This window comes from Mytilus edulis, chromosome 13 (assembly GCF_963676685.1).
Source record: "Mytilus edulis chromosome 13, xbMytEdul2.2, whole genome shotgun sequence".
NCBI lineage: Eukaryota > Metazoa > Mollusca > Bivalvia > Mytilida > Mytilidae > Mytilus > Mytilus edulis.
Window position 1 is genome coordinate 15,051,626 of NC_092356.1, and position 16,677 is coordinate 15,068,302.

General features: G+C 32.6%; 1 protein-coding gene across 2 annotated transcripts in view; it reads right to left on the reverse strand.

Moving 5' to 3' along the window:
• The window catches only part of LOC139501535 (basement membrane-specific heparan sulfate proteoglycan core protein-like), a 182,659-nt gene that overhangs the window by 112,956 nt on the left and 53,026 nt on the right, over positions 1 to 16,677 (reverse strand). The window contains exons 9-16 of one of the 2 annotated variants that reach the window (XM_071290645.1): positions 14,857 to 14,973; positions 10,345 to 10,455; positions 8,170 to 8,292; positions 7,288 to 7,392; positions 6,439 to 6,567; positions 5,364 to 5,491; positions 2,060 to 2,201; positions 1,537 to 1,641 (exon numbers count right to left, since the gene is read on the reverse strand). In XM_071290645.1, the coding sequence (XP_071146746.1) occupies positions 1,537 to 1,641; positions 2,060 to 2,201; positions 5,364 to 5,491; positions 6,439 to 6,567; positions 7,288 to 7,392; positions 8,170 to 8,292; positions 10,345 to 10,455; positions 14,857 to 14,973 (960 nt within the window). The remainder of the gene's footprint in view (positions 1 to 1,536; positions 1,642 to 2,059; positions 2,202 to 5,363; positions 5,492 to 6,438; positions 6,568 to 7,287; positions 7,393 to 8,169; positions 8,293 to 10,344; positions 10,456 to 14,856; positions 14,974 to 16,677) is intronic. The other variant, XM_071290646.1, reaches the window with a different exon arrangement.

Sequence of the window (16,677 nt, forward strand, 5' to 3'; positions counted from 1 at the left end):
TAAATACATAAATAACATAATGTTACAGCAAGTGTAATATCAATAAATTAGTGAATAAACTACTATTTATTATCTTTATGATAGTACTGCATCATTGAAGTTTGTCAATAAGCCATGCTTTTATTCTTATTCTGTGTAACAACCTCCTTTCAGGTGAAAAACCACTTGCCATGTTCAAGATTTAAAAAAAGAGGAATTCAACACAAGTTCAAAATCTAGGATGTTAGAATTATCTTGAGAGAAAACGTTTTTGATTGGCTGATTAATTTAATCATGAGAAACATAGAATTTGATTGGCTGAACACGAATGTCTTCCTTGGACACAGTTCAAAATCGGGAACCATCATATTTTTCGTGTAGATTTTCACAAAATCGTGTTTTAGAGGGTTTTTTACAATCACAATCGTCCAATCGTGACAAAGGGTCAAAATCGTGTAATACACACCTATAAAATCATGAAAGTTGGCAGGTAAAGATGTATTTGTGGACCACCGCTAATTTGAACCACTGCCTCCAAATTGAAAGATACGAAAATTTCGTCTTCTAATTTGAAATTGCCGCCAACAGCATGAACAGTTGAACTTATTATATAATAGACTACTGACGTAGTACTACGTATTGCCAACAAACAATATTCCTACGACTTTTGCCATTTGGGAAAACTAAACTACTTGTCTTTAAAGATTTTCGGCGATTAAATATTTCATACAATTGTTCTTTGACATCTTAGCCAAAAGCACAGGCAATAATAAACTACATAAGGATTCCTAATGAGCACTACTTCCTATGTGCAACTTCAAAACTTTTGGGTGATTCGACGATCATTTAAGGTTTTTCTGGTCATATTTTTTGTAATCCAGAATTAAAAGTATTAAAAAAGTGTTCAATTAGTTACATATAACATAGCAGCCAGCTAGATAATAACAATGGCAAGTATTTCAGCATTTATTGGGTAGACCATAAATCTAGGGTGCTCGCATAATGCAGCTTAACCGCATAAAAATAGAACTTGGGTCTAATCCCTAGAAAACATTAAACATGTTATGCTATTATTTTCTGCTGAACATAAATGTATTAGAACACAAAGAAGAGGAGGTTTTATTTTTTGTATTCTTAGGTTTTTATGCAATCATTTTTTATTCTTTATATTTTACACCAAATTATTGAGGGCCCTCATGGGGTTTTTGATTATGTGATTACTTGGCCGTTTTTTTAATGATTATTTGATTATTAAGCCAAATATTTCATGATTATTTGATTACCTAGGACTGTATTTTTAGTTTATGATTATTTGATTACTAAAGATAAGCAAATATTTAATGATTATGTGATTATATTGGCAAAAAAATGTTGATTATGTGATTACTAGGACCCCCCCATGAGGGGCCTCATTATTCTCTTATTTTATTCTTTATTTTTTTTGTTGCCTATTTTTGCTATTCTTTGATTGGCACACTTATCGGTAGATTTTGTCCCTTTATTTCATATCATGTAAACCCTATTTGAAACCTCAATAATGGGTACACATGTACTTACAGTTTTCCTCATCAGAACGATCATTACAGTCAGCATAACCATCACATCTGTACGTGTCTGTAATACAGGTTCCATCTCGACAACGGAATTGGTTAGGTTCACATGCTGAAATATATAACATTGATTGATTGTTGATTGCTTTATGGTGTAAATATATAATATATGATATAGCAAATGATCAAAAATGATATAAAATGAACATTTTAACGATTCGAAAGTAAAGATTACTATATTTCTAATAAGTGAACTGCAATATATGAAGCCATGGAACAAATTTATGGAAATTTATTTTCTTAACTATCAGTAGGAGTTACATTTTTTTTTGTAAAGTCAATCTAATCAATGAATGAACGTTTATTCAAGGAAAAATTTAAATCTATTGAAAAAAACAACAAAGAAAAATAGATTTTGTATTTATTCATTTGCACAGCTCACTTTGCTGATTAAATGACCAGGTAAACAACAATCAATTTTTAAGAAAGGTTTAGTTTCCTTTGCTAAACATATATAAATTACTCCTTACCTGGGATAACCAATAGACTGGCCCTGTCTGGAGTGGCTCGTGGTGAGGTAGGTACAGAACAGATGTAGGTGTCAGCATCGGCCAGTACCAGGTTAGGAATGGTCAGTCTTCCTCTATCAATCACAGCTTTAGAAGGTATATCCTATTATTCACATAGAAATTAATATATTATATAGTATTTAACCATTACTAAATTTGATGCACACTATACAAAATTTTGGAATTGCTTTCCTCAAATTTGCTTCCGTCAAAATCGAAAGACCAAACAAAAATACTTGATTATGAGAATAAGACCCAAACAGGAAAACCTTAGATTATCTTAATGGTATGGCTATTCAACAAAGAATCTGAAGAAAAGATAAATATATGTATGTACCAAGCATCACCATTTTCTTTAACTTTCCTCTGTGTTATAATTTTCTAATCCACTGCAATGAGGCTATCTTTGACTTGTTTTTCCCAAGATGAGGCCACATACTAAGGGGCATGATTTATTATTGAATGCCACACTGTAACATTTTAAGATAAAGAACAGCTACAAATGTGCTGTTTCATTGTTTTTATAGTAAATTACAGTCTTGAAATATCTAACCACCATCCAGAAAGATACTCTTAAGAATCAGCTGAGAAACATGCAATTAATGAAAAGAAAAGAATAACCAAAGAGATATCATATACTAGAAAAAAGATTTTGTTTTAAGGAGAAAGTGTTTTCACAAGATGATAATATCCAGTTTGGGCTATTCCATTACAATAGTTGTCAGAGGATATAAAGGGACATCTAATTTTGGACAATAGACATGGGTCATTTGCAGCTGTATGTTCATTTTATGTGTGCAATATTTTGCAAAGAAAGTATGTTAGTTGTGGGGTGTTTCAAAGTTCCTTGCCTACCCCATCCATTGTAATGAAATAGCCTTTACAACTACTAGCCTTCTATGTATATATTTCTGCTACAATACAATATATATTGATAGGCTTATCAAGACAGGGGGTTGTAAGGATAGACAATGTCCACAAAATGTATTACCCCAACAACCTTTTAACCAACAGAGAATTTTAGTTTCACTTTCTAGAATTTCAGGAAGAGACAAAATCGATTTAAGACATTAAAACACATTATATATTAACTAAACTAAAATTAACATTTGAAGAGAGATCGCATTATTTTAATTGACGTGTGCTAGCTGGCATTAACTGTTCATAGTAAATGTATTGCTTAATCCCATTTTCCCTGTATGTTGCAACGTACGACAAAAGTCTTTTTTTTAAGAATCCTATGCCTAAACATGCCGTATATTTTTATATTTGGACTTACTACAGCCAGTCCATAAATGATGGTTCAGAATATGGTGGCATTTATGATTATATTATAGCATATTGTCTGGCAATTTTTTTTCTAATCAATACATGTACTAAATTCAAACAGGTCCATTCTAGAAGCATATTTTGTTTCAATATATCATAATCTTATTTTTCCCCAAGGTCTCCCTTACATATTTATTACAAAAAAGAAAAAGAATCATCTTCAAAATAGTATATCCAATTTATTATCACAAACATTCTGCCAGAGAGGTTAGGAATCTAACAAAATGAAAATAAAATGTAGTTCAAATTGAAGATAAAATATGCATTAAATTTTGTAATATTTCAGAGGAAAAGTGTTAAATAAACAAGGAAAATCCATACTACATTAAAATAATTTTTGAAAAATATGAAAATATAAATTGATTGATTTGAAGGCATCCAGGAAAAAATATGAAGTGTAAAGGGAGATTACCCAGTACAAAAAGGAAAAAATCCAGGACAAAACATGTATATACGTAGTGTAAAGGGAGATTAACCTGTACAAAAGGAGAAATAATCCAGTACAAAACATGAAGTGTAAAGGCAGATTTCTCAGTACAAAAAAAACACAATCATCCAGGACAAAATATTGTGTGTATGTGTAGTACTGTAAAGGGAGATCACCCAAGACAAAGGTGTAAAGGGATTAATCTCACCGACAGGAAATACCAGGTGGAGCAGACACATTTGTTTACAACCAACCACATAAATATTTTGTACAGCCTTATAAAGAATGATACAGAATCAGAATATTTTCAAATTTTGGTTTATATAAAAATTGCCTTCAAATTTGTCCTTTTTTGTACAATTAAAACTAACATAATTTCTCAAATTTCACTGAATTTGATAATTTTATTTGCTATTTGCACATTTAAAAGATAATGTCACATGATTGTCCATGTAGAAATATGTGAAGTATGTATGTAATAAATCACTGATGTAACATTGTGTCTGCTCTTACCTGTTAAGGGTAAGTTATATATACCACTTACATTATACTTACCATATTATCCTGAAACTTTTAATCAACAAATAGGAATAAAAAATTCTTAAAATCTACTTTTCAAATGAGAGTGGCTTAATTCACACTCTCAGTGATAGGGTTGTTTGCAATAATGAAAGGAACAAAAAGACCTGACAAAAATTAACGAAGTTATCCTCATCAGTCTAATGCATTCTGGGTATCAATATCAGAAAGTATACCAAAACATTTTGATTGGGTGACAAAGTTATAAACAGAGGATATTCACATTATTTTCATTTTTGAGTATAGTCACATTAGCTACAATCCCTCAAATTCTGAAACAGGGAATTCCAAGTAAATAAAATATTCCAGAGTTAATGTGTTTCTTATAAAGAATACTGCTTAATATAAGAAAGATATTGCATCAAAGTTCTGAAGTGTTAAAGTTGAGTCAAATCTTAAACTATTTCATGGACTCCACCAAGATTATGTTATATAAAATAAGCTTATTAAAATAATTATTATGTGTTGATTTATATGTTGTCATATAAGTATAATTGTATAAATCTGTAAGCAAAAAAAAGCATTATCCATTAAAACGTTTAATCCCGCTGCAAATGTTTGCACCTGTCCTAAGTCAGGAATCTGATGTACAGTAGTTGTCGTTTGTTTATGTAATATATACGTGTTTCTCGTTTCTCGTTTCTCGTTTTGTTTATATAGATTAGACCTTTGGTTTTCCCGTTTGAATGGTTTTACACTAGTAATTTTAGGGCCCTTTATAGCTTGTTGTTCGGTGTGAGCCAAGGCTCCGTGTTGAAGGCCGTACTTTAACCTATAATGGTTTACTTTTTAAATTGTTATTTGTATGGAGAGTTGTCTCATTGGCACTCACACCACATCTTCCTATATCTATTATGTCCAGTTGCATGGTTATAACTTTTGAAATGAAAAAAACAATAATAACATCAACACTATCACCATGGTAATTACCTGAGAACCTCTGGTCCAATGGATTTTGACAGCGGTATTAGCCTCAACAACACAATCAAACACAGCAGTTTCTCCCTCATTCAGAACTAGCTCTTTGTTCGTTATTTTCAGTGAGGTCACAATTACACCTAAAAAATAATCAAAACTATGTAATTTTTCAGTCAAATAAAAATTCCATGAAGGTTTGACAAAGTTATTGATGTTAAAAGAAATTTAACCACAGACTGAACTATAATGTTAATGCAGGCAACAGAATGTAGGTTGCTATTTTGCAGGCTCAACAATGATATACTAACCTCACAAGAAAATTTAACTGTTCATTTACATGCTTTGAAATGTGATTTAATGTTAAAACATTGCAAAGATTTAACTTCCACATCTCAAAGCCCAAAATGCTAACAAAACCTGACAGGACAATAAACTGATATGAGTTATTATAAATTGAAAAAAAAATATGTGCATTTTTCTTATTTAAATTGTTGAACAAATGACAAAATTGTGAGAGTAATGATTCATTAAAAGATACCTACAATTAATGAAATTTATGAAATAAAAATAAAATTGTCCTGTTTGCAAGACTGACCTTGTAGCAATTTTGGAGAAAAAAATCTAAATTAACAGTACCTATTTGTATAGGCAATAGAGCAAACATAAAAGATTTGTATAGGCAATAGAGCAAACATAAAAGATTTGTATAGGCAATAGAGCAAACATAAAAGATTTGTATAGGCAATAGAGCAAACATAAAAGATCTGTATAGGCAATAGAGCAAACATAAAAGATTTGTATAGGCAATAGAGCAAACATAAAAGATTTGTATAGGCAATAGAGCAAACATAAAAGATTTGTATAGGCAATAGAGCAAACATAAAAGATATGTATAGGCAATAGAGCAAACATTAAATTTACAGTACCTATTTGTATAGGCAATAGAGCAAACATAAAAGAAGAATGTGTCCCATGAATGCCCCACTCAAGCTATGCATTTTTTTCAATTTAAAAGGTTTTTAAAAATGTTGATACAGCCAACGGAATGTAGGTCGCTATGTCGCAGGCTCAACAATGATATACTAACCACATGTTGCAACAGATTCATCAGTATTATCACGACAGTCTTGTCTATTGTCACACCTCCTTGCTTGTGGTATACACTGATTATCAGCACAGGTAAACATTCCCTCTGGACATACTGGTTTTACAGGACCTATCAAATAAATAACAAACGACAGTGAATCAGTGCAAGGTAAATCTTTGATACAATATAATCCCTGAAAGTGAATACCTTGTGATTTTGTAAAATGAAACAAGAATGCACATGACATTAATCTTTCCTTCATTGTTAGAAAAGGATTTGTTTATGCTTCTTTGAAGTGAAAATATGACTTGAAAGCTTAATTTCTAAAATACCAACTTTAATGCAAGACCCTCATAGGTAGTCAAGGTCGTTCAAAAAACTCCTTTTAAATGTCTCCTGTTTTTATGGGGGTTGTATATAATTGATAATTGTATGTTCACCTCTACTTGTCTTGTTAGTTGTATGTTCTTGTTGGATTGCTGTTTGATTGACATTTGTGGGGAAATCCTTTTATTCAAATTCTTTTTTTTAAAAGCAAAGAAACTTGTGCTGAATTTGATTATTAATGACTTCCCATATACTAAAAAGAATACAAATATTTTAGATTCTTTTATTTTCATTGGTTATATTTTTTTGAGAATCAAGGAACAAATGTATTTTTATGAATATTTAAAAGATTCTGTAGTTTTTCAAATGTTTGCTAACAAAACCATTTGAAATTACATAATTCATTGCACTTTTAAATTTTACACAAGAAATCCATAAAAATTGATACCCAACTAAAAGTAAATAATCCAAAGTACCCTATGACATAGAGGTCAAAGGTCATAAGTCAGAAGGACAACTTACAATCTTCTTCGTCTGAACGATCCTGACAGTCAGGGGTACTATCACATTTTCTAGAGTTTGGTATACACTGTCCACTTCTACATCGAAACTCATCTGGTCTGCAGGCTAAAAATAGAAAGATTAGATGTCTGGACCACTCAGAACTCTTTTCTTTGCATACTATATATCCAAAAATATCTGTTTGTGTCTAATTTTTGCAATATGTGTGAGAGACATTTTTAATGTGAAATATACTCAAAGTGAAAATTTCAGTGTTTATTTACTTTGAAATGAGAATATAAATGCAGATTTTTTTTAACTTTTCCCTTCTGTAAGCCAAAACTGCAAACAAAACCCAACGAGAAAATAACCCCATATAAAGGGTACTAAAAATTCAATCATATTTGTGTTTATTGATTAATTGCTATTATTGAACAATGAACAAAATTCTAATAATAATAATAATTGCTATTTTAGAAATATCAAAAAGTTATAAAATATAAAATCATATGGGAGCATTAATTGTAGTGTAACCTATCATGTCGCAATTTAAGCAAATAAAAAAACATCACTGAACTTTTCTGTAATTATTTGTCTAGTATCTGGAGGCAATAAAACTGTGTCTTTACAATACAAATGGTGTACCTTTCTAGTTTGGTATTTAGTATACCATACACCTTATCGCTATTTGGAAGTCTGTCCTGGCTTGAACATCATACATCAATAACTTTTCCATCATGGCGTCAAAATTTTACTGGAACTTTTGTGATGTCCAGTAATGATAGACAAATAGCAATAAGGTGTATTGGTTTTCTCATGTTCATTAAAACAGATACTCTTTTTCGAAAAAATTTTGTTGCCTTATGCAATAAGCTAGAATCTATTGTGTGTTTTAAATCATACCACAATTTGCTTCATCTGAGCGATCCCTACATTGGACTATTCCATTACATCTGGCGTCTGGTGAAACACATTGTCCATCATCACAACGATAAAGTCCTTCTGGACATGGTGGAGCAACATTACCTAAAATAAAATATAAAATAAAATTGAGAAAAGAGATGGGGAATTTGTCAAAGCGCCAACAACCCGACCATAGAGACCATATAAAAGACTGTAAACCAACAAATTTTCAGAGACATTATCTATTCCCCCATTTTCAGGAGTAGAAAATAACACAATTATAAATCATTGTAAATCAGTAAAATTTGCATCTTTCCTTATTTAACATCACGAAGTAATTTCAAAAACGTGAAATTATATCACAAAGTTTCTGCTAAAATAAGCTGATTTACAATAATTCTTGTTGAATGATGAAGATAGATTGGTTGTTGATGTTTAACGACATTTTCAGCTCTATTGGCTATATCATGATGGCTATTATTTACAGGTAGGGGAAGCTATTGGCTATATCATGATGGCTATTCTTTAGAGGTAGGGGAAGCTATTGGCTATATCATGATGGCTATTCTTTAGAGGTAGGGGAAGCTATTGGCTATATCATGATGGCTATTCTTTAGAGGTAGGGGAAGCTATTGGTTATATCATGATGGCTATTATTTACAGATAGGGGAAGCTATTGGCTATATCATGATGGCTATTCTTTAGAGGTAGGGGAAGCTATTGGCTATATCATGATGGCTATTCTTTAGAGGTAGGGGAAGCTAGTGGCAATATCATGATGGCTATTCTTTACAGGTAGGGGAAGCTATTGGCAATATCATGATGGCTATTCTTTACAGGTAGGGGAAGCTATTGGCAATATCATGATGGCTATTCTTTACAGGTAGGGGAAGCTATTGGCTATATCATGATGGCTATTCTTTACAGGTAGGGGAAGCTATTGGTTATATCATGATGGCTATTCTTTATAGGTAGGGGAAGCTATTGGCAATATCATGATGGCTATTCTTTACAGGTAGGGGAAGCTATTGGCTATATCATGATGGCTATTCTTTACAGGTAGGGGAAGCTATTGGTTATATCATGATGGCTATTCTTTAGAGGTAGGGGACGCTATTGGCAATATCATGATGGCTATTCTTTACAGGTAGGGGAAGCTATTGGTTATATCATGATGGCTATTCTTTAGAGGTAGGGGAAGCTATTGGCAATATCATGATGGCTATTCTTTAGAGGTAGGGGAAGCTATTGGCAATCTTAGATATTTAAGATAGGAGTCAAGCACACCTTGCCACCAGCAAGGTATGAACCCACAACCTCAGTCATGACAGATAAGTAATAACTGCAGATGAACTACTTATACTCTCAGCAACCAAGGCCCTCTCTTGTTTAACAACACAAAACTTCCATGTTTAGGTTCATTTAATCATGTCTATCCCCTAAGTACCAAATAACTCCTCCTCTATGACTTCGTTCTAACCTAGCAGAACCCTTTTGCTACATCGATCACTTTTCTCAGAGTTAAAACTTCAACTCTTTCATTTTTGTCCCCTAGAGCTACATCAATCCTGACCTTCAGACTTACTCCCCTTTGCTACATTAATCCCTACCACCAAACATCATCTGTCACCTAGGGCCACACCGATCCCTACCACCAAACATTATCTGTCACCTAGTGCCACACCCATCCCTACCACTAAACTTCATCTGTCACCTAGTGCCACACCCATCCCTACCACCAAACATCATCTGTCACCTAGGGCCACAACCATCCCTACCACCAAACATCATCTGTACCCTAGAGCCACACCCATCCCTACCACCAAACATCATCTGTCACCTAGGGCCACACCCATCCCTACCACCAAACGTCATCTGTCACCTAGGGCCACACCCATCCCTACCACCGAACTTCATCTGTCACCTAGGGCCACACCCATCCCTACCACCAAACATCATCTGTTCCCTAGAGCCACACCCATCCCAACCACCAAACATCATGTGTCACCTAGGGCCACACCCATCCCTACCACCAAACGTCATCTTTCACCTAGGGCCACACCCATCCCTACCACCAAACATCATCTGACACCTAGGGCCACACCCATCCCTACCACCAAACTTCATCTGTCACCTAGGGCCACACCCATCCCCACCCTCAGACTTTAAACTTACATTCTTCTTCATCAGACAGATCATCACAGTCAAACTGGTCATTACATCTCAGTAAGGATTCAATACATTGTCCGTTACGGCATTCAAACTGGCCCAAACGGCATCCCTCGGCTGAAAATATACATTAACAAAATTGTCAAAATGTTCCATTATTTAACATATTTATTTGGTAGCTTTTTCTGACTTTTCATGATAAACACAAGTTTGAAAAGCAATAATTAAGGATGGTAGGGGATAATTTCAATATAATTATTACCCATAATGCCATGAAAGAAATTTGTTTACCCATAATGATTTGAAAGAGTCTTTTTTAAACATCATATCATAATTGTTATTGCATCAGTGAGTGTATTTCTTTTCAGCCCTACTAGCCTTAAAAAAAAATTGATATTTTTTTTTTTTAAATATATGAGAAATAAACTTGGATTTTGTTGTTTCCTTATCTCTTAATCTTCTAATTCTTATATATATATATTAAAAATTAAATACACAAAAAGAGTTTTAAAAGCAGCATTGTCTAGCGCTTTCATCCATCTTGGGACTTTTCAAGACTATGAACGTCGTTATGGGGAACACATTAGTATTATGACGTAACGTCATTGTTCGTAACATATTAGTAGTATGATGCGACGTTATTGTTCATGTAACTACTAAGCATTAAGCTTGGCGTCAAACACTTTTATGAATTTTCTCTCTAGTTCTTTACGGTATTCTTCTGTTGGTTCCGTACATTTGAAGAACGGGAAAATTTTGAATTTTCCTCCCGCACAAATGTCTAAATGTTCGCTCAACGGAATTTGTCTGTACTCGGGTTGCCGTATTTGCTGTTTATGGATCCTGACCCGTTCACACACACTATTTCCTGTTTGACCTATGTAATTTTCTTTACAGTTGACACATGTTATACAATAGAGTAAATTTTCTGATTTGCAAGTCATGTTTGCGTTTACTGTAAATTTCTTACCGTTTTTGAAATATTTCGTACTACCGATTTCTAAGTAATTATAATTGTCTCTGGAACATACATGGACAATGCTGCTTTTAAAACTCTTTTTGTGTATTTAATTTTTAATATATAATTCTGTACACTGCTTGAAAAGAAACTTTTAGGTATATAGGTCTAAATGGACCTTCCTTTTCACAACAGATTGGCTAATATATACCCTAATGACTTTATTGCGGCATTAGGTATAAGTCCTATTTAGAATGCAAGTAAACCCTAGCATATGTATACAAAGTACACATCATAATTTTAATAAAATGTAAGTGGCAATCTTTTATAAGAAAATAAATCAGTATAAAAAGTGCATTCACGTTTTCTAAGGGTGTTTCCTGAAGTCAAAGATTAGAAATTTAAATCTTATATCAATACACCCTATCTGATCTTATTTTATCTTATCTCTTAGTGTTCATAAACAGTTTTACAGCATTATTTTTTTATTAGCAATACATGTACGATATATCTAAATAAACATATCAATCATTATTACTAATAGTAATAGAGTTAGTACTAAAACAAATAAAACATGTAAAGTCAATAAAAACTAAAGAGTCAAAATAAAATTACAAAAATCACCATAAATTAAATAAATCTGTTAATAAAAATAACATTAAAAATAAAATACATGACAATCCAAGTATTTTGCATTGCAATCTAAAGCTTAGAAATCATGTACAACCAATTTCAAATATTCACCATTTGACAAGTCATATATAACTCCTTTCGCACAAGAGTTGCACTGTTTAAAGGTTGCAATAGAAGAAAGGTCGTTTATCAATAACCAAAAATACCCCAAATGGTCTGTAGTAGAGTGTTGCCTTTGAGTAAGACATTCCCATGATTTTTTTCATCTAGGTTAATATATCAAAAGGTTTTAAATTGATAATTATGCATATATAACATAGAACATGATATATAGGAATGCTAGCACTGACTTACAGAAAATGGAGTCAGAATCTTCATAGCAATGCTTATCTTGTGAGCCAGCATGCTAGCAAGGTATCTTCATACCACACTAACCTCGTTCCATAAAAAAAAAAAATATCCACAACCAACAGTAAAAATTCAATCATATTGATGAAAAACAGTGGAAGATTTAAGGGGGGTTGGATTAATGAAACCTGTTTATCATTATTGTGTTCAGGCCTTTGCAAGAGGAAGTGTGGATAACAAGGAGGGACTGAATTATTCAGGTTATATACAGCAGGGACTCTACATCCTTTCAGCAACCTTGGATACATCATGGTTGACAGTTTTGATGAGGAGGCTAGAGTTCCCAGAGAGAACCATGAAACAGGAAAACTGGCAATCCTTGTCAATTAAGATTGTAGTCAAATGCACCTCGCATCCAGCAACATTTGAACTCACAACCTCAGAGCTAATAGAATGAACTACTCTGCCAAAGAAGTCCTTGGACACTTAAGTATGAAGTAAGAATTATGCACAATTTATAGCAGAGTGTTTAAATATAAAATGAAAACCCATTGTGATTAAAATAAATAACCCATAGTAAACTGTAAATACTCTGTCTGGGAGGAAAATTGGTATACATGTATATTGGAACTTTATAAAATAAGTTTGAAATAAAAATGATTATATTAATATATAATTTATACATGTATTGAAAATATTCTTGGGAATAACAATGAATATATAATAGATAAGTTACATGTATATTTAGGGTTTATAAAATAATTTGGTGAATAAAAATGATTTTATTATAAATGACTGATGTAACATGTACAGTTAGGGGAAATAACATTATTTTGGGAATTAAAATGATTATAATTATGGATAATAGATGTATACATGTATATTGAGGGTTTATAAAACAAGAGGCTCTCAAGAGCCTGAATCGCTCACCTTAATTTTTTTGGTTAAATCTCTCATCAATGATTATTTTGGCTTTTCAATTTATTTAAATGTTCTTTGAATCGTCCTATTTTCTTCAAAAGCAAAAAAAAAATCATTTTCTCCTATGTTCTATTTTAGCCATAGGAGCTATGTTTCTGACATACAAGGAAATGAAATATAAAATTTATACTAGATACTCTGAAACTCATTTAGCCTAAGTTTGGCTGAAATTGATACAGCAGTTTCAAAGGAGAAGATTTTTTAAAGTAAGTCAACATGATGAACAAATTGTGAAAAAAGTCTTTAAAGGGCAATAACTCCTTAAGGGGTCAATTGACAATTTTGGTCAAATTGACTTATTTGTAGATCTTACTTTGCTTAACATTTTTGCTATTAACAGTTTATCTGTATCTATAATAATATTCAAGATAATAACCAAAAACTGCAAAATTTCTTTAAAATCATCAATTCAGGGGCATTATACCTGAAAAACCAGTTACCCAATTCGGCTGAAAATTTCAGGACAGGTAGACCTTGACCTAATAAATACTTTAACTTCTTGTCTTATTTGCTCTAAATGCTGGAGTTTTTGAGATATAAGCCAAAAACTGCATTTTACCCTGTGTTCTATTTTTAGCCATGACGGCCATGTTTTTTGACGAAATAAAAAATAAAGCACAAACTTTATTTTAAACACCCTACTGATCATTCAGTTGAAGTTTGGTTGAATTTGGTTTAGTAGTTTTAGAGGAGAAGATTTTTTAAAGTTAGCAAATGTGATGAACAAATTGTGAAAAATTGTCATTAAAGGACAATAACCCCTTAAGGGGTCAATTGACAATTTTGGTCATATGAACTTATTTGTAGATCTTACTTTGCTGATCATTTTTGCTGTTTACAGTTTATCTTCATCTATAATAATATTCAAGATAATGACCAAAAACTGCAAAATTTCCTTAAAATTACCAATTAAGTGGCAGCAACCCAACAATGGTTTGTTTGAATCGTCTGAAAATTTCAGGGCTGATAGATCTTGACCTAATGAACACTTTTACCCCATGTCAGATTTGCTCTAAATGCTTCCGTTTTTGAGATATAAGCCAAAAACTGCATTTGACCCCTATGTTCTATTTTAAGTAACGGCGGCCATGTTTTTTGACGGATCAAAAATCGAAGCACACACTTTGTGCAGGATAATCTAAGGAACAATCATTTTAAGTTTCATTCAAATCTATTCTGTAGTTTCAGAGGAGAAGATGTTTGAAAAATTGTTAACGACGACGACGACGACGACGACGACGGACGCCAAGTGATGAGAAAAGCTCACATGGCCTTTTAGGCCAGGTGAGCTAATAATTTGGCAAATAAAAGTGAGTACATGTATTCTATAAATGACACATAACAAAAAAGTTGAAAATAAAAATAAGATATTTTAGAATAAATTTTTAACATTTTGGGACATTCAAACCCTTTCTGTACATCAAGAGTTTAGCATGTTATAAACTATAAGATAAATAATCTAATGACTGGCTTGGAATATCTACACATATTTAATTAAGTATGAATATTTCTACATGGGAGATGATACTATGAGCATAAATGAGCATAAATGAGCATAATGCACTGTTACATCACAAATGCTCCTGAGCCATACTTACGACATCCTCTCTCATCAGAGCGATCAGCGCAGTCAGATCTGCCGTTACAGACAGAATTCACGCTGATGCATGATCCATCGTCACAACGAAACTCGCTTGATGAGCATTGATCATAGGCTAAAACATTTACATATACATGTCAAAATGCTGGGGGACAAAGTTATCTGCCCTTGTAATTCGAATACAAAGTTATCTACCATGCTAGAAGGTATAAAGTTGTCTACCCTTCTTGTGGGGGACAAGGTTGTCTGCTCTTGTTCTTTAATGACATAGTTATCTGTCCTAGTTGTTATAACACAAAGTAAACTATCCTTTTAGCAAGGACAAAATTATCTCCCATTGTGCTTTAATCCCAAAGTAATCTAACCTTCTTGTAGGAACAAAATACTTTCCCTTTCATGTAGGGGACAAAGTTTTTGGGCCTTGAAGTTGAAACACAATGATATTTCCCCTGACTGTGGGAACAATGTTGTCTGCTCTTGTACTTTAATCACATACATGTAGTTATCAACCCTTCTAGCATGGACCAAAATTATCTTCCTTTCCTGTATAGGGGACAAAAATTATATTCCTTTCCTGTATAGGAGACAAAATTACTCCTTTTCCTATGGGGGAGAGACAACTTTATTCCCTTTCCAGTGAGACAAAAGTTATAGCTCCTTCTAATGGCAACAAATTCTACTTACAAATTACCCAAAAACCTCAATATTAACATCTGGATAATCCCATTTGACCTTCAATCAATTAGTCTTGTAACCTTGTCAATGTCCTTAGCAGTTGTTTAGCACAAATTGGTGGTAGTTTATGAGTTAATTAAGGGTGTGGAAAACTGAACACAATACAATGAAATGTCACAAAATAGTTAATACAATTTGTATACACTGAGGGTAACAACTTGTAATGAGGACAAAACAGGTTACATGTGAAATATGACAGCTCAAATGAAAAAGTTATTCTATCCAATATTACTTTCAAGATTTGCACCTATAACATAAACAACTCGACGGGTAGAACATGTGGAGCAGGATCTGCATACCCTTCCGGAGCACCCGAGATCACCCCCAGTTTTTGCTAGGGTTTGTGTTGCTTAGTCTTTAGTTTTCTATGTTGTGTCTTCTGTACTATTATTTGTCAGTTTCTCTTTTTATTTTTAGCCATAGAGTTGTCAGTTTATTTTCAATCTATGAGTTTGACTGTCCCTCTGGTATCATTTGTCCCTCTTTTGCAATTCAATAGATAGGGCCATAATTTTCATAAACTGTTTCATTATAAAAACCTTAACCCAGTCTCCAAACCATGATCCTGCCCAAACTGAAAATTTAATTTACACTTCTCAAACTGTCCCTTTAAATAAACATGAAAACTTCAGTTTTGCAAAAAAAAAAGCTGAATCAATTTCCTAAAATGCTGTAAATTAAATCTGCTTTTTAAAGGCATGTGGGTTATTTCATTTTGTATATAAGATGAAAATAACTTTAAGCCATTGATAAGGATATCCATTGATAAGTGCAGAAAGTTATTAGCAATTCAAAATGTTTTGTAAATGTTCTTATCTAAAATTTAACTCAAGATGCCTTATACATGTATTCTGACTCAATTAATTTAAATTATTTCAAATATTACTTCTGCTTTGTGCTGTCAAAATTTCACTTCCATAAAATGTGATAGGAAGAACAAAATATACAGAATATAATTATGTGGTGTACAAATCAGGTACAAAAAAAGCACATATATATATATCTCCAAAAATCCGAAGAATCAATTTTCAATCATTTTAGTGATAAAGCTAGATATAAAGGTTTCAATGCAAATTTGAGTTCA